At 31.1% G+C, this 17,530-nt stretch overlaps 5 protein-coding genes across 12 annotated transcripts; 3 read left to right on the top strand and 2 right to left on the bottom strand.

Annotated features, from left to right (window-relative positions):
* Positions 1-76: 76 nt before the first annotated feature.
* Positions 77-3,110, bottom strand: LOC117166816 (uncharacterized). The gene is made up of 7 exons (XM_033351136.2): positions 2,972-3,110; positions 2,378-2,589; positions 2,109-2,310; positions 1,922-2,019; positions 1,689-1,825; positions 1,285-1,620; positions 77-1,207 (listed from the first exon to the last, which is right to left on the bottom strand). The coding sequence occupies exons 2-7, from the start codon at positions 2,423-2,425 to the stop codon at positions 865-867; spliced, it is 1,164 nt and encodes a 387-aa protein (XP_033207027.2). The 5' UTR covers positions 2,426-2,589; positions 2,972-3,110; the 3' UTR covers positions 77-864.
* Positions 3,111-3,196: 86 nt separating this feature from the next.
* Positions 3,197-7,479, top strand: LOC117166815 (uncharacterized). 4 transcript variants are annotated; one of them, XM_076617910.1, is made up of 10 exons: positions 3,197-3,325; positions 4,382-4,675; positions 4,781-5,557; positions 5,633-5,873; positions 5,957-6,174; positions 6,241-6,495; positions 6,602-6,750; positions 6,825-6,948; positions 7,021-7,196; positions 7,258-7,479. In XM_076617910.1, exons 2-10 carry the CDS (start codon positions 4,538-4,540, stop codon positions 7,361-7,363), a joined length of 2,184 nt encoding a protein of 727 aa, XP_076474025.1. In that variant the 5' UTR covers positions 3,197-3,325; positions 4,382-4,537; the 3' UTR covers positions 7,364-7,479. The 4 variants fall into 4 exon arrangements, with proteins under 4 accessions (XP_076474025.1, XP_076474024.1, XP_033207026.1 ...); XM_076617909.1 differs by lacking the exon at positions 3,197-3,325 and adding an exon at positions 3,511-3,807; XM_033351135.2 differs by lacking the exon at positions 3,197-3,325 and adding an exon at positions 3,828-3,929.
* Positions 7,480-7,583: 104 nt separating this feature from the next.
* Positions 7,584-8,216, top strand: LOC117166817 (mitochondrial ribosome and complex I assembly factor AltMIEF1). Its single transcript, XM_033351138.2, has 2 exons — positions 7,584-8,014; positions 8,125-8,216. The coding sequence occupies exons 1-2, from the start codon at positions 7,859-7,861 to the stop codon at positions 8,161-8,163; spliced, it is 195 nt and encodes a 64-aa protein (XP_033207029.1). The 5' UTR covers positions 7,584-7,858; the 3' UTR covers positions 8,164-8,216.
* Positions 8,217-8,219: 3 nt separating this feature from the next.
* LOC117166723 (mitochondrial translation release factor in rescue) lies at positions 8,220-8,823 on the top strand. Its single transcript, XM_033350961.2, has one exon. The coding sequence runs from the start codon at positions 8,220-8,222 to the stop codon at positions 8,736-8,738; it is 519 nt and encodes a 172-aa protein (XP_033206852.1). The 3' UTR covers positions 8,739-8,823.
* A 79-nt stretch (positions 8,824-8,902) lies between these two features.
* Positions 8,903-16,783, bottom strand: LOC117166814 (uncharacterized). 5 transcript variants are annotated; one of them, XM_076617907.1, is made up of 8 exons: positions 16,480-16,782; positions 15,962-16,074; positions 14,090-14,332; positions 13,742-14,004; positions 13,503-13,668; positions 13,188-13,426; positions 11,610-13,111; positions 8,903-11,519 (listed from the first exon to the last, which is right to left on the bottom strand). In XM_076617907.1, the coding sequence occupies exons 1-8, from the start codon at positions 16,553-16,555 to the stop codon at positions 9,556-9,558; spliced, it is 4,566 nt and encodes a 1,521-aa protein (XP_076474022.1). In that variant the 5' UTR covers positions 16,556-16,782; the 3' UTR covers positions 8,903-9,555. The 5 variants fall into 5 exon arrangements, with proteins under 5 accessions (XP_076474022.1, XP_033207018.1, XP_033207020.1 ...); XM_033351132.2 differs by having other exon boundaries at positions 10,275-10,469; positions 10,531-13,111; positions 16,480-16,783; XM_033351127.2 differs by having other exon boundaries at positions 8,903-13,111.
* Between the last annotated feature and the right edge of the window lie 747 nt (positions 16,784-17,530).

Raw genomic sequence — 17,530 nt, 5'->3', positions numbered from 1 at the left:
AATTATTCTTATTAAAATTTAATGAAAAATACAAAAAGAGGTTTCAGGTGAAGGAGAGAATAAATAAAACAAAAACTGACATTTAATTATTTTTTTACAATCTTACTAAATAAATAAACATTACAGGACAGTTTTCATGTTTACATCACTTACATTTTATTAAATGTTATGTCAAATTATTTAAAAAATATAACAAAAAATAATCACTGAATCATTCAATTATATGTTAAGTCTCAATTTTATATAAATAATACTAGAAAAGAAAATTATATATGTACACAATACTGAAATATCATACGTGTACATTAAGTGTAAGGTTTTATCATTCAAAGCTTGAGAACATAGCATTGCACAAATATCGATTGTAACATTTTCATTGTTATTTGTATTATTACTATTACTATTATTGTAACTATTATTATTATTCATTTTCATATTCTTTCTAATCATCATTGTGATCATATTTTCTGTCGGAGAGAAATATACTGTCACTTTTCTGATTAAAAATGGTACAGTCATATATTTTTCTATTTATTTTGTAACAGCAGAAATAATCATACAAGCTAATACTTTTGTATCCATTAAGCACGAATATTTTGTTTTTATATTAGTAGTCTATAATGAGTAAAATTTGACTAGATTTTTACATTAAAGATTGCGTAATTTTAATTTGATATTACGACTATCCTACTCCAAGCTGTATGCATATAACTAATACTATCTTATTAAAGCAGATATAAGAAAACGTAGATTGTTCTTTTATTAACAAATATACCGTTGTTAGAGTCTTTCGTAATTGTTCGTATATAGGTAAAGAATAGGAAGTCTGCTACATAACTAGTATATTAACAGACTACTTTTGTTTTATGATTTACCACCTGCAGAATTATCAGCTTCGCTAGATCCTTCTGCTGAATCTGGAAATTCTTTTTGATGACTTTTAGAACTCCTATCCTTGTAATCTCGTCGATGATGATGGTGATGATGGTGATGATTTTCACTATCTCTACGATCTTTTTGTGAAATGTTTCCTCTATATTTTCGATTACTCTCATCGCGATAATAATTACGATGACCACGAGATCGATAACATAGAGATTCAAACATCATCGTATCTAATTTTATATTGCCATTTTGAAGTTGTGGTAACATAGTCGAATCCATCTCCGTCTGATGGTCTGATTTATTGTGTCGATTTCTTCCGTTCCTGCAATATGGTACTATAAATAAACTGTAAAATATATATATGTTGAAATAGTAATAAACATTTTAAGTCCTCATTACCTAAATGACTTGTGATGCCAGTAGCTCTGTAATGGTGGAAATATATGAGGAGTTTGTTCTTGTATAGTGCTTGTAGGTGAGCCGCGACTATGATGACTATTATTACTGTCACGGGATCGAGCTCCTTTATTACCATTCATATTTGGTGATGTTGCTTTCAATGTTGCAATTTGTTCTCTCTGTTCCTCATTTTGTTTGCGTAATCGTTTTATCGCTGCTTCTGTGCCTTCAAAGCATGCAATTAAATGTGCTCGAGGGGAATGAAGTCCTACTTGAATTCCTACATCTATCATTGACTTCTTATTTATCTTTTGTTCTTCTATTGAACTCAACTTTCTGCAATGAACAAAATTATTTTTATAATTTATAATTAAGTACTTCCGATAATTATTGCAACTACTAACTTTTTCTGCTCTTCAATAATTTCAGAAAAATACTGATTTTCTGTTCTAAGTACTTGTAAAGATATTTTGGTATCTTGTAAATCTTTCTCCAAAAGTTCCACTTGTAATGGTGTAACATTCACACATACTGGGCTACCCTGTAAAAGAGAATTTCTAATTAAAGTTCCTGATATCACACATGAGCATATACGCGTATACATCTACATGAAACACGTCAAGACTGTAAAGCATACCTTTGGTTTCACAAACCCACTTCCATTATCTTCAGGAGAAGAAGGACTGCTAGGTACATAAGTAGATCCTTTTGAGAATACTAATTGAAACTGTAAATCTACACATAATTACGAAGTATTAGGGATTTATTTATCCATGGAGAAACAAACATATTATTGATAAAGAATGTTATGATTTACTGCTTACCTCTATTTTTTTGACGTAATGATTCTACTTCTTGATGTAAAGCCACCAAAGTTGCTTGATGTTGTTCTTGTAAAAATTTCATATTTTGTTCCAATTGAGCTATTCTATCAATATTTATAGTTTGATGTCTTATACTTTGATTCAATCCTTCATTCCTATCTGTTAATGTTACTATATCTCTCTCTGATGGTGATTTCTTTCCCTAAAAGTAATATGTGTATTATTTAGATGAATATTTATATTTTAAATAAAATATAACTGATACTTACTTGAGGAAACGGTACAGTTGATAATTTAACTAATACTGTAGATGCCATTTTGAAAAAATGTATGTTTACTTGATATATAAGGACATAAATATTAGCAAATTCAATGACATATAAAATTTTTTGCACACACACACAAACAGAAATCACAGAGATATAAATTACTTTCTTATTTAGAAAAAGCTTTTCTTAGATGTATATCATGTTTTGGAAATCTGAAAAGGTATTACACTATAATTTGAAACAATTCAAATAAAACATCATCTGATATAAAAAATAGAAGAAACATTGAAATATAAAATATTCATATAATGAAATACACTGTTTAAAATGTTTAAATGACTATTAATTTGAAAATTTAATATGTTTTAAAATGCAAATACAGCAATATCGTTTTGTTTCTTAACAGAAAAGTAACATATTGTTTTTCGTTACCATTAAGATCATTCCATAATATTAAATTGTTATTCGGCATATTTTATCATTGTAAAAATATAAGTATTACAAAATGATATGTGACAAGTACAGAAAATAAAAAGAAATAAAAATAAATTAAATCTGCAGAAAGAATGAAGAAATTGTCTTCTTATACATTACCAAATCAGATTTAAATTTCCAGACGTTTTGCGTAATAAAAGGCGAAAAATCGACAACATGCAAGTAATCGGGAGCCTGGTGAATTGTGATTCTGCGCCTGAATTTCCTGACGTCACGTCGAACTAACTAAGGATTGGTTAACGGTTTAGCAACAATTTTGCGGTCACTTACAATAAACTGTTAAGAGAAATTTAGTCGTTTCTAAGAAATAGTTGATTAAATATATTTAGATAAGGAGATTTGAAATTCTTGGGAGCACGTATAGCAATGTATTAATGATATCATAACAGAAGAATAATAAAGGTTGATCGTAATGCTGATTACTTGGATAATTTGAAAAGCAAGCGCGCAAAGGTATAGATCGTCAGGTAGACTATTCAGATACGCAGGACAAAACTCGTTCACAACCATGACACTTGTATTTTCTATATCCTTGCGCGCATGAGTATTGATCCAATGATACTTAACAAATGGTAGCACGCCTTAACCGCACCCAAGCTTTTATCAATACTATTTTAACTTATTTATTTATATTTGTATTCTGTAAATCTTCATGAGTTAAAAATTTGTCCAACTAAAAGAAAATTGCTTAGTTTTTAATACATAATCATATTAAGAATCATTTGTCAAAATATTTCTATTGTAAAGTTTCCTGTAGTTTTCTGCACTTAATTGATTGTAATTTCTAACGAAGCAAAAGAATTTTTGTATTGATATAATATTTTCCGATGTATTAAAGAAATTGAACATTGAGAAATTACAATCTAAATTGTGTTTTATTTTAAATATAAGTAAAAATTATTTATATCAACTAAAATAGACGTGTATTTATAAACGTGTGTTTTTAATTTTTAAACATCTATGCATACATATGTATATATGTACATAGATACATATAATATATAACATTCAATAGAGGCCTAATTTCGATGTAAAAGAATACTCTGAAGTATTTTTGGTATGTTGTCAAAAGATCGAGGTTAAGATGCTAATTTAACTCCTGTTCAAAAACCGAATAGAAGACAATTTTTTAACTTTCTTCTATATTACTATTCGAAACAAATAGGGTTACACCCATTTTCCTCGAGTTCACACATCCTTTGAGATAATTTTTGCCATACTGTCGCGTAAACAAAAAGATTTGATTGTCGCTTCTGCAAAATTTTAATTCATCCTAGAAAAAATGTCTTTTATGGTAGAAAATATACCAACCAATGAAATAAGCAATAAAGATAGAGAACATTTTCTTTCTTTAGAAGTAACTGAAGATTATAGCTTTAAGGTATTTGTATATGTAAACATATATATATGTATATATATACACATATATAAACATGCAAGCATATTTAAATATATATAATAATTAAAATGGCAAAAACCATTAATATAAAATAATATCTTTTGTTATAGTATATACCTGAAAGTCATTTTAAACACATAGTAAGAAATGTACAGAGACACAGACGCAAAGAGGATGAGGAACGTATATGGGCTTCATTCGTTAAAGAACAGGAGTTAAATAGTTTGAGGTTTGACAAAAAAGATGTTGACTATTCTATACAAAATATGAAAGACCTGTTGCAAGAAAATATGCAAAATGTAGATAGAGAACTTAAAAGACTTGAAGAAGATGCCCTCCCTGAACGAAGTAAAGGAATTCGAAATCCTAAATCTAATGTTAAAAATGAAGTGATTTATACAAAAGTAAGTGTTTTGAAGCTTTTATTTTGATCTATGTTATGTGTACCATAATGTGTTAATTCACTATATTGTTCTAACGTCAAATTTTCATTAATTCATCTACGTTAGGTAAACAGCATCGGGGACAATTATTCAAAGGAGAAAACGTTAACAAAGAATAGGGGTACATGTAAAACTAATGTTTCAGTTCCAACTTCTCGGGGCAGTAATATTTATATGTATAGTGAATCTGAAGGACAGAAAACAGTTTTTAAATCTAAGGCTAAAAAGTCTTTGTCAGATTCTTCTATCACAGAGAAAAAATGTTATACAAACCAACTTCTTCGTGCAACCAACCATTTTGAGAATAATTCTGATACAGATTCAAGTAATAACAAAGATGATATTGTTTATATACAACCAGATCCATTTACCATACAGAAACTATTATCGATGCAAAAGAAAATTGCTGAACTACTAGATGAAATATCATTTAGATTATGCAGAATTCCTTTACCAGATGGTGATAGTGATTTGAAAAGAAGACAACAGCAAACACTAGAATTTTCCATAAGATTTTCAAGAAATTATCTGTACAATCTTAACAGACTTGTTACAAGCATTCAAAGACATATCAGAGCTATTTCTCCCAGACTAGGATTAAAACAATATAAGAATATTGTATTTCATCAAGATATGATAAAGCAAAAGCTGGTTGCTGCACATCAATTATTAATACAAGCTCTAACTGCTTATTATAAACATATTCCAAACTCTATTCTTGAGGGTCATTCTACAAAACTTCAAGATGTGTTACAGGTTGTCTACAATCTGATAAATATTTGTGATAAAGTTGAGATTTCTACTTACTATTTCTGTTCAGGAGATACTACAATTATACCGTTGGTAATGCTTAAATAGGAAATTTTATTATTAATATTTATAAATTATACAATTTATTAAAAATGTATTCTTCTGCAGGGGAAGAATCTTCAAAATAAATGTGATGCTATTTTATCTAAATTAAAGTTAAATTTAGAAAGTAGATATGGATCCACAAGTCACAAGAATGTACAACCTGTAATCACTACTGCACCAATATTTTTACCTAACAAAGGGCGTTGCAATCGCAAGAATCTATCTAATCGGTTAAGCATGTACAGCATGGATGTTAAAATGTCTAAGGGTAATCTAAAGAGAAGAAACGATATAAGAAGAAAAAGTATACGAAAATTATTTCAGGTTTTATATTACTTGGTACATATTATTCTAAATATGTTATAACTTTAAGTGTATATTTTGCAGGCTATACTTATCAGAAAGAAAATGAGAATAATACTAAGGAAATCGGAAATCTATACGCTCAGGATTATACGTTACCAGAACTACTATATCCTAGTCCTATAACGCGTACAACATCTTCCAGGGACGTTGTTCAGATTGATTCCACGAAAAATATAAATAATTCTAAAGAAGATGACATTCGAACTGTGATGGATGGATTAACGATAGATTCTGAAAATGTAAGACATATTAAAAATAAAATATCTTAAGGAGGATTTAACAAAACATTGGGTTTTATAAAATAGGATAGTAATATAGAAATTCGAACTAAGCGTAAACCTGAAACAAATAGTGGACAACAATCGGTTGCAATACGTAAAAGGACATCTACAGAAATGCGAGAGGCGAAAAATACGAAAAGCAAAGGAGTAAATATTGAAGCAAACAATTTTACTAACGAGGAGGATGATTTAATTAAAAAAGTAACTACAATTCCCAAGGAGCATTTGGTTGCACTAGCTCCTGTAATAAACGACTTAGTGGCTCTTGTATCAAAAAAGGTAACACTCATTGCAGTTTATTTTATATTATATATACATATATGCATATATATATAATGAAAATTAATATATTATTTAATATTCACTATTGTGAATTATATTATAGAAAAATGAATTGGAGATGCAACCTGTTTCGGAAACGTCTGTGGAAACATTAAGAGAATTTTTACAAAAATATCAGTCACCTAAAGATTGTGATACTAAAGCTTCTTTAACAAAAACCAGTTATGAACAATCACATTGTAATCTTAATGGGTAAATAGAATACAGTAATAAAAATACATCTTCATTAAGCACAATAAAATTGAATATTTTATGAATTGCGACAGCTTATCTGAAATTAAAAGACACAATGAAAATGTACAATTAATTTGTATATCTTCTATGGGCAAAGTTCCTAAAATGACACATTGTGATGCTTCGTGTCAAGTAGATTATGAAACAGCACTAAAAGTATGTGACATAATATACTCCATCTAATTAGAATAGATAGAAATTATATATGTTTTTTAACAAAATCTCTAGATTATTCATAATGGAAAGGTTACTGATTCAAACATCAAAAATGGAGTGCAGCTTGCTATTTCAGAAGAAACTGAATTACTATTTCTAACATACAGATGTGAATATAAAAAATTGTGTCAATCAAAGCCAATGTATTCTAGCAATACACAAAATAAACCATGGGATATCGTGGCATGGTGAGTATACTATCCTATATATTTCTTACAAATTTTAAATGATAAAAATATTTTTAAACAGGATATCTGATAAATTGATAGAGGAGTTAATAATTGAAATAACAGAAGAGTTACAAATGAATGATGTAATTAAAAAACTGTTTGAAATGGAATTTCAAGAATTATAACAGCGCAACGTTCGTTTATATGGGATTAATATAGGAAATCATATTTACAAACCAAATAATTTTTCAAATGTTTTTTATTCAAAAGTACAACTTTTTAAATAAATTATTACTTTGTATACTAACGTGTAATTTATTTATTCTTTTATGTTAAATCTATTTGTAAAAATAAAATTGGTATCAAAATATTTTAATAAAATTATTAATAAATTAGTAATGGTAATAACATTAGTGATAAAGTTAAATGTAATCAAAAGAATTAATCATATATTTTTTTTGTAACTGAAAAATTGCAACTGTGATTATTTGGGCGTGTTTATACATATATATGTTAAAATATTAGAAAAAACTTGATCGGATGATTTATCCCTTAGTAGTAATACGCAACGCTAACATTGGGAGGTTAGGACGATTCGTAGTTTTAATGATCAGAAAATCTAATAATCTAATAGTTTAACGAACGTCAGAAAAATTGTAATTTTAAAATAAAAGTATAAAATGAGACAAACGATTTTAAAATTATACAAAGATTTATTGCGCTATGGTGATAATTTGAAGTATACAGACAAAGAATATTTTCGATACAGAATTCGTAAAAATTTTAAACAAAATAAGCATTTAATTGATCAAATAGAGATTGACTTTCAATTGCAAGTAAGTAATCATAAAATATAATGCATTTTTGTTATAAACTTCCAGTTGCAAATGCGTTTAAATAAAGTAAAACAATATACATTACTTAACGTAAAGGTTATTTTTTTTAGAAAGGACAAAAACTTCTACAAAATCAGCGAGTATTGTAAATCTATAGTTCGTTATAGTGAAATTGAACAAATATAATTATATATTGTTTATAGCAATGCTGAAGCTGTTAAATAGAGCATATAATAATCAATCTTATGATACTCATATATCACCATTGATTGTTAAAAAAATGTACGGATTTTTATGTCGTGAAGTCAAGAACAATTGGAGTAACCTATTAAATAGCCAGGAACAAATTCGATATAAATCATACAATCGCTTCTTGGATTATTCAAAAGTACCCAGGCTAGAAGAAAATGATTTACAAGAACAACATGTTAGAGGATCTGGACCTGGCGGTCAAGCAACTAACAAGACGAATAATGCAGTAATTTTAAAACACAAACCTACAGGATTAGTTATAAAATGTCATCAAACTAGAAGTTTAGAACAAAATAGAAAAATTGCTAGAGAGATATTGTTAAGAAAATTAGATAATTTAGTGAATGGTCTGGATTCTCTGGAAAGTCAACAGGAACGATTAATGAAAAAAGATTCCATTAAGAAGAGACAAAAGAAAAAAAAACTCGCAGATTTGAAGAATACGTTTATGGAACGCGAGAACTTAAAATAATCGAAAATATAATATATTATTTAAACAATTTGTTGCTCTAGATATTATATAATATCTTATCTAATAAAATTTAAGTCAAACACAATACTATTTTTGTATATTACACAATAACGAAGTATAATATAAATCAAGATAGGTTAGGAGCATGTAGAATCTCGTTGTCATTTTTAATGGAAAATTCATATCTTTAATAGTCATCTCTTTTTTGAAATCGCGAAAGGCTTACATTATTTTTCATTGAAATAAAATATTTAGATATACTCTCGCAAAGGAATTCAATGTATATATATATGTATATACATACATAACATATATATACATACATATATATTGAATTATATCTTACACTCAATGATGCGTTTTGTGACAGAAAATTATGATTTGCTATAATGAAGCTTGTTTACAGCACAGCGCATTCTAAAGCCTGGTTTTACAAATAAAAATAATTTCTTTTAGATGTACACATTTTTTGTACATATACCGAAATAAGAAAATAAAAGAAAGTACTTTCTTTAAACACAGATATATATACATACGCCAACTTTCTGATTCAAGAACGCAAAGACTGCACCAAAATATCAATGTACAAAGTTCTTAATAGAACTTTAGAAATCGGAAAAGGACATGAAGGAAAATATTAATAAAACCCTATCGATGGTGCGCCAGTAGTGTTAAATACTATTCTACATACACAAATATTTTATACATAATTTACATGTTGGTAGAACATATAGATTAAATTTTAACAACGAGATCGTATAAAAGACTGAATCTCGATTTTAAAATTTAAACTATAACGAAAGTCGTATTGAGGATTTCAGCTACTTTTTAACCACCTTCCGAATTGACCACGGTTGGTCTTTAAACGTTTTTTCGGCGGTTGAGTATTCGATCTCGGAGAACTGGAACTTCTTAACCGTCTGTTGCTTGCAATCGTTACCGAGAGAATACTGTGGTCCATTTCAACTTGATCGTCAATCTTCATCATTCTAACAACTGGTTGAAACTCAATACTCGAACGTCTTTGTTCAAGTTCTGAAGTAGCTATAATCGTAGGACTGACATGTCCCGATAATGCACAATCGACTTCAGAATCTTGTGTTTCCGATGACATGGTATCGGCTCGTCGTTTTGTACCTTTTATAGTTTGTTGCTTTCTACATGTAATACTTAAATAGGAATCCTTTTTACAATTCTCATCTTCGAACACTGTATCTGAAGATATGTCAGTTTTTCTCGTCCGTTTCTTCGCGCAAATTCGTTTTCGCGAAGTTACTCTGTTCCTTTTATATACATTACTATGGTGAAGGTGATGATGGTGATGATGATGGAGGCGATGATGCTGTTCAATTTCAGAGTCAGAGTTTTCAGAATGAGTCTTCTGTTGCCTCTTTCTCGGTAATCCGTTAGTATTATGATGTTTCCTTGAAACAATTTTGGTCTCGGCGTCCTTTCTACACAATATCTCATGATTTTCGAGTTCTACACGAGATTCGCAAGTTTCAGAAGATGTGTTGTCATGTTGTCGTTTCTTGATGGTTGCGTTCGAGATAAAGCGACGTTCCGATATAGAATGAACATCTTTCCGAAACACGTTCTCGTGATTTTCATCGTTTCCGTGATCATTTTCTGACATTTCTTCGATCTTCGACAAATTTTTTCTGAATCCATAGTCTTTGTTCAATATGAAATTCCTGTCAGTCTCGTTGCATATATCAGATGTAAGTGAACCTGTGCAGGATTCAGCATTTGTTGTATGTAACATGGAATTATCAGGAACCGCTATACTTACGTCTTTCTTCTCGTTTTCGTCGTGACACGTATTAGAAGAAATATTCGAGGTATACACTTCGAATAAACGTCCGTCGTCCTTCCTCTGGCCGAAGCCTAATGACTGTTCATCTTCTGTGATGGAACTCGTAACGGATGTGGCTATTTTAATATTACCTTCTTCCGTTAATCTGTTAGACATATTCGTGACCTGCACATTACAATCCTTCTCGCTTTGCCCTATATTTTTCTCCACTAGGTTTTCCCTGTCACAGTTTATGTCTGCCAGAGGTTTGCTTTGGAGTCTTCTCTTCATTTTAATTCCAGGCCATCCGGTTCTATTTTTCCTCTTCTTCCTTCGTTTTAAAGGTGACTCGACACTTCCCTCACCACACTCGGAACTTGCACATGATGAATTTTCTAAACAGTTTACGATATCGTGACAACTGTCCAATAATTCAAGCAAGTTTGGAGGTGGTCCTCTTGGGATATTTGGTTCATAAAAATTCAATTCCATCTGTGTTGTATCTGGCTCAAACGATTCAATCAACTCGAAACTGTCGTTTGCGTTATTAAGCATCTCATCGATACTTTTTACCATTTCTTTTAGATCTTCATCTACATCAGATTTCAACTCAGTTTTCTGATCAGGTCTGGGAGTATTTGCATGTGACCTGATGGATTGGCATTCATCTATCGTGTACAAATTCGAAGATTGTTGTTGCTGTTGTTCTCTTTTTCTTATAATTGTTGACATAATAGCTAATGTGGAAGCATGACAACGAGGGCTTTTCCTAGGAGATCGTCCAATACAACCTATACTCCGTCCGCGACCTTTTCTTTTATTTTCCGCTCTATTTTGGTTTTTTATCAAAATTTCGTGAAAATTTTCAATTTCATATGGTAAAAGAAATGGCTTTTGTGAGTCCCCTTCGCTAAAATAGTGCCAAAATTCTGCTCCTTCATCTTGCCGCTGATACGTTTGATACCATGGTTCAGACTTTGGTACGGCTTCAAAAGAAAATTGCATTTTTTCAACTTCTGGTGAGGGTTTGGACGGATACACCTTTGCTATTTCTATACCTTTTTCGACAATATTACCTTCTATTTTTTCCTGATTTTCTTTAATACCAGTTAGAGGCGCCTGATACCTTAATCTGCTCCCAGGAGTTTCGAATTTGTAATAATCAACATTATCTTTGATCAGCGCTTCTGCTTGTGTCCGTCTTTTTTTTCTAGCTCGTCCCAAACTTAAAGAGTCTTGAGAATCGTCTTCGGTAGTTTCCGATTTTGCAGGTGAACTAGAAGTTAAGAATGAACTAGGACAGATAGAATTGCCGCTAACGTTGCACTCACTTTCAGTATCCCTTGGTAATACGCTACTCTGTTCGTCATCGCCTATTTCACTCGAATCATCTCGTTTAAGTTCCCTAAACATAAAAGACTCCGCTTCATCGCTTAGTAATGATAGTTCCGACTTTCTTACACGTTTAAATCGTACAACTACTGGTTTTTCACTAGATGGCACTTCCTTCTTTTCTTCACTATCCCCATCTTTTTGAACTGTACATTGAGAATTATTGTTTGACAATACACTCGATCTTAACTTACTTCCTAACACTTCCACTTTATAATATGCACGATTATCTTCAATCAAACGTTCTTCAACGGACAACCTGTGCCGTCCTCTGACGCTCCGACTACCTCTTCTATTTGACTTGCAACATTTTGATTTCTCTTCTTTTGCTACTTCGTTCTTTTCTGTATTATTCAGTGTTCTATTAATTTTCTGTTCATCCCTTACAGAATGACCATTACAGATTGTGCCTGTATTGATATCATTGTGCTCTGATAACCTTTTTGCACTTGATGGAGTATTTTCTAACTGTAATTTGCAAGTCAATTCTTTTAAAGTTTCGTTTCCAGGCGAAACTTTACAAGGTTTAATACGACTGTTATCATTTGTACTTAAAAGATTTTCATTACAACCATTTTTTATGTTTCCATTAATTTGATCATGATTTTTATTCTTTGGAAGAGTTTGTTCTTGTTTGATGCGTTCAGGGTCATTTCCAATACTATTTTCTTCGTTATTACAATTTATTGTCCTTTGTATGTCCTGATTGTTAGTATCTTTAAGTTTGTTATATGTTTCACAATTTTTCTCATTACAACATTTTTCTTCTAATTCCGCCGAAAATGTTTTAATTTTGTATTCATTTTGCTTAGATTCTTTTAATTCATGTTCTTCTATATATTTGTCTCCTGGTTCATCTTCTTCGATCCAAATTGTCCCTTTCGCTCGCTTTTTGATAGTAAAACCTTCGAATTCGTCATAGAACTTCTCCGTTTTATCGGCTTCATGCCAGGGACTACCTTTTGATCTTAATAAATGGCCGCTTTCGTGTCTTGTACGTGTACGTAAATTATGAGAGGAGTTTAATCTTAAACTGAGATTCCGACGTGCGCCATTACGTTGTACCATCTTTATGTCTCCAACGTCAAAATCCCCTAAACTTTTTGCATTTCTATTAACCTTCCCTTCTGGCAATACTGTGTCATGAAGATTACGATCCCCATTGGAAAACAAATTGCAATCTTTTCTACAAAAAAATATTAAGCAATACTTTAACACTTATTGTTAAAGAAGTGATTTAATTATTAATATATTTTACGTACTCTATATTTTTTCCTCTGTTTAGTTTTAAAAACGCTTCTACATTGGCTCCTGCATTGATCAATTTATCCAAAGACAAGAAATTATCATCATTTTGAACAAAGCTAAGATGCTGATCGCTTTGCACATGTTTGGCCAGATCTCTATATCTAATACGGCAAATTTCACAATAACCGGAAGCTAATTGTTCTGTTCTTCGAGTGCGGACAGTTGCTCGTGGTCGCCGAGTCATTTCTTTTTTCTATTCACATTCAATATAATGTTTTGCGTCTAACGATCAAACTTTATACAACATAAATATGTGTATCAAACATTACCTCCTCTTGGTTGATAGCCGGAATACCTTCCCTGTTTTCTTTTACTTCTTTCCCTAATTTTTCCAGTTTTTCTCGTCTCTTCGTATTGAAAGGACAAGAGCCTGGATCACCGTGAAAATTCAATGTTGGCCACACAGGTAGTTCAACAAATACAGGTCTAGTATTCCTATGTCAATATGTCATTGTATATTAGAATAATTTGACGTATAGTTATAGAGATCTTATGTTAAATAACATACCTCTGAAAGGATTCAAATTTCAAATAAGGACCCTTGAGGTGTCTGACCTTTATATCTTTAGTTGAACTCTGTTGATGTGAGTGTCTTAATTGTTTCAAATGATTCGTGTCTTTAACAGATGAGTAGATTTTGTCAAGCCAAGACTGAAGTTTATCAATTGCCCAAATAGGAATTCCCCAATTTTGAGCGTTGTAGAGTGGATCCACGGAACACTGTTGTGGCTGTATCAGAGCACGCTCCAACATTGCCTCCACCCGCGATTTCTAAAAAATAGTACATAGATTACAAAGCACAAAATTCAGTTGTATAAAAAGTAGAGGTGAAATTTTACTTTGACATGGTACTCACAGATCTTTGGGTAGTTTGACCCCGTAGATTGGTTGTATTAGACAAGGGGCATTCAGGACTAAAAAATGATGTTGGAGGAGTTGGCATGGGGGTTGGAGTTTCTAAACTCCTCAGCGAGGGAGGTCCCCCGCTGCCTCCACTGGCACAACCCCATTTATGTTTTTCAAAATTTATGTAACCAGTCTTGTCTACTCTGTCACTAATCACCAGGTCTACACTCCGTATTAAAAATAATTCTATTACCTAGAAAATTATAAATAAAACTTAAATAAGATTGCTAGAACTATAGATTAATTACAATGAATAATGTAAAAGTAAAATGAAATACAAAACAAATTGAGAAAGATAGCAAGACCAAAAGCGAAAAAGGTAGAAATAAGGAGAAGAAAATAGCAAGAACAAAGAAGAAAAGTTTGCCGGCTTTATAGTGATTGAACTCACGGGAAAAAAATTGGAAGTTGCATCAAAAGGATACGTAATGTGTGGATGCCCGGTGATAAGTGACCCGTTGACGGATGCACAAATACACACGTTTACATCGCGGTATGCTGACGTCAAACAATTTCGTGTTCTTCTCAAGCGCAACTAAGCGCACTACTATCAATCGAATTCGCAGAAGTGCGAGCCATGCGTATGTAGTTGGAAATCCTCATGTAGTTAACAATGGTTGCCGCATTGTTACACACCGTTCTAATAATATGTTACGAATCGCACAATCAAGACAATAACGAAGCACGTGGGATCAAATGAAGGGAATAATTCAAGGAATTTTTATCGGGAAATCAACTGAAAAGGATTTCTTGAAAGAAATTCATGGTAATGAAAATAATCAGTGAGTTTATGTTGAGTTACTGTCAAGCGGTCTTGAAACGCATGAAACCTTCACACAAAACAACTTCCTCGAACCACACTGTTTATCGGTTTATGAATTCGCAAATATTTCGAACTTCGCGTTGTAAAATATTTAAAATGCGATTCACGGTACAGGGTTTGAAGGGAGAAGTTTGTCGAGATATATCTCAAGCGGTGAAACGAAAGGAAGGAGGCAAAGGAAAAGAGCGCTGGGACGCGCGACAAGATCGTTACTCGCGGGGGAGAACTGTCACGCACAAAATGGCCATTCGCCGTTAACAGCTTGGCAGACGAGCCTGGAGGCGGCGCTTTGCATTCTTGCTCGCTCTCCGCCGATGAATACTCTGACTAAATGAATACGGTAGCCTCGCTGAATACTTGAAAATCCTTTTTCCCTGTATTTTCGCGTCCATATTTTTTGTTTTTTCAAACCACAACACAACAGTTGAAAGCGACGAATCTGCCCCACTTCACTTCTACTTCTCAGCTTTTCCTAAAGATGGCGTGACACGACCCGGTTTTTTAACGGTTGTTTGTCAACAGAAATATTTTACGAAAATCCTTCTGTACCATATTCAAATTGTCCGAAATACAGTTTGCTTTTTGATATATCGGTGATTTTTAATTATTGTACAAGGGAAAACAGTTTGTCAATAAGCAGAGAGTTAACAATTAAACATGTTTCCAAATTATTTCTTATTATCTCAACTTTTAAACTTCAACTAAAAATTTTAAATAGATATGAATAAAAAATATTATGAGAGAAATTAATTTTTCTGAAAATGACAAATCATATCTTTGCAAAGTTAATATTAATAGGCTAAGTCATAATAGAAAGCGGTGGAAAACAAAAGAGAAGATAAATATCACAAATATGAGCAAGAAACTAAATAAATGTGAGAGACATAGTGGGGATATATGTGTCAGAAAAGAGTTACTACAAATACACTATGAGAAACTATGCAATGAAGTAACAACACATCATTCATATATGCCATCTACATATAACTAAACACTTACTCCTCCCAAATCTTTAATCTTAGCTTCTATTTTAGTTGTAGTAGCATGATTCTTGATATCCAAGTAAAACGACTTTCCTTCCAATGATTTCAATTCCTTCTTTGTATGAACATCTGAAATGTCACAGAAATGTCATAAGAATTTTTTATCTTTTTTCCCATACCTGTGATAAAATACAATTTTAAAATGCTATTAAAACGTACAGTTTTGAACAGATTTAAGTCTGTAGCAGTTTTACAAAAATATCAAGATAATACATCATGTAAGAGAAGAGAATATGCTGATTAAAAATGAAATATCACATGTTCTTTTTATTAATAGACATATGTATATTACGCGCGGAAAGATCATTCTATACGTATATTATGTTAATATAATAGAAGAAATAATTTTTTATGCAAATGCACGTTTTATTACGTATGTATGTACATCGAAAGGAAATTGTTCATAAAAGTTCAATAATCTCAATTATCAATTGTTTCGACATAAATACAAATTTGTATATATGTTAGACATACGTGAGTGTTTGTTTAATTTATTTTCTCTTGATGGCTGCTTGTGCTCCTGATGTTGAATTTTGGATGGCGATACCATATCCTATGCTATGCACCGCACAGACAACAACGATATTTTACTGTATCTTTGTATTTTTACAACACTTTCCATTCTCAAAAACGTACCACGTATTCCCATAAATATTTCTTTGCATATCTGTCAATTATATCCATTTATTTAGAGAAACGTAACCTACCAACTACAAATTACACCACAATTTTCATTTCCGAACTAGCAAATCCAACTCTCTGAACCGTTCTGAACGTTTTCATGAATTGAAGTTGTGCACTCTAGATGATTATTTGAAAAGTATAGCGAACCATGATCATATAAACGTATAAGGATAGCTACTATAATAAAAGTCCCTGACTTTACATAGCCCGATATTTTTCATATTGAATGTTTTACAAAAGTTAAATATATTTCATTGTAATAATTAAATAACGGATAATTTTATATCAGAATATCAGAATAAAACTTTCAATTTTTCTTTCTCTTGACCTTCTACCTATAAAAATTTTTTAAAAATTATTTAGATCGTTTTGTAAATTATGTGATATGTTATCATATCGTTACATACAACCATTTGATTTTTATTCTTATGTACTGAGCTTAATAACTTCAGTGTATAAGATTTTGAATCAATATTAATTTGTTTTAGACTAGATCTTTATTTGTATTAAATCCAAGCAGCTCTCTCTTTCACAGATGTTTTCACTCGGCATTGAAAGCCAAAATTCAGATCATATGATACTTACTCACGTATTTATTTTCTTTGTTCATCGTTTTCCATTCATATTTAATGATTTTCAACTTCTAGTAGAGCTTTTTAAATTTAAGATATTCAAATTACTATTATTTTTATTAGTTATAATTTTTTTGTTTCCTTAATGGACAGTGAATAGGTAATGGATTTTATTTTAAATTCGTTATACATTTCATAAAACACCGTGAAATTGCAACGATTTAAATAAATTATATATGATAGTAGAATTGGCGTTCGTAAAATATTGA

This window comes from Bombus vancouverensis, chromosome 4 (assembly GCF_051014615.1).
Source record: "Bombus vancouverensis nearcticus chromosome 4, iyBomVanc1_principal, whole genome shotgun sequence".
NCBI classification, from domain to species: domain Eukaryota; kingdom Metazoa; phylum Arthropoda; class Insecta; order Hymenoptera; family Apidae; genus Bombus; species Bombus vancouverensis.
The sequence above is the reverse complement of the archived record's forward strand: the minus strand, read 5'-3'. Positions and strand labels throughout refer to the sequence as shown.

Bases quoted from the DNA above. Each gene is read 5' to 3' on its own strand.
- LOC117166723 (XM_033350961.2), top strand. From the start codon at position 8,220: ATGCTGAAGCTGTTAAATAGAGCATATAATAATCAATCTTATGATACT.
- LOC117166814 (XM_033351127.2), bottom strand. From the start codon at position 16,555: ATGGTATCGCCATCCAAAATTCAACATCAGGAGCACAAGCAGCCATCA. The intron at 13,427-13,502 runs GTAATGTTTGAT...GAATGTGAATAG, and splicing joins CGGCTATCAACCAAGAGGAG to AAAAAAGAAATGACTCGGCG. The intron at 13,112-13,187 runs GTACGTAAAATA...ATTTTTTTGTAG, and splicing joins AACAGAGGAAAAAATATAGA to AAAAGATTGCAATTTGTTTT.
- LOC117166817 (XM_033351138.2), top strand. From the start codon at position 7,859: ATGAGACAAACGATTTTAAAATTATACAAAGATTTATTGCGCTATGGT. The intron at 8,015-8,124 runs GTAAGTAATCAT...TATTTTTTTTAG, and splicing joins AGATTGACTTTCAATTGCAA to AAAGGACAAAAACTTCTACA.
- LOC117166815 (XM_033351133.2), top strand. From the start codon at position 4,155: ATGTCTTTTATGGTAGAAAATATACCAACCAATGAAATAAGCAATAAA. The intron at 4,676-4,780 runs GTAAGTGTTTTG...CATCTACGTTAG, and splicing joins ATGAAGTGATTTATACAAAA to GTAAACAGCATCGGGGACAA. The intron at 5,874-5,956 runs GTATACGAAAAT...TATATTTTGCAG, and splicing joins AAACGATATAAGAAGAAAAA to GCTATACTTATCAGAAAGAA.
- LOC117166816 (XM_033351136.2), bottom strand. From the start codon at position 2,425: ATGGCATCTACAGTATTAGTTAAATTATCAACTGTACCGTTTCCTCAA. The intron at 1,621-1,688 runs GTTAGTAGTTGC...TGTTCATTGCAG, and splicing joins ATTATTGAAGAGCAGAAAAA to AAAGTTGAGTTCAATAGAAG. The intron at 1,208-1,284 runs GTAATGAGGACT...ACCATATTGCAG, and splicing joins TGGCATCACAAGTCATTTAG to GAACGGAAGAAATCGACACA.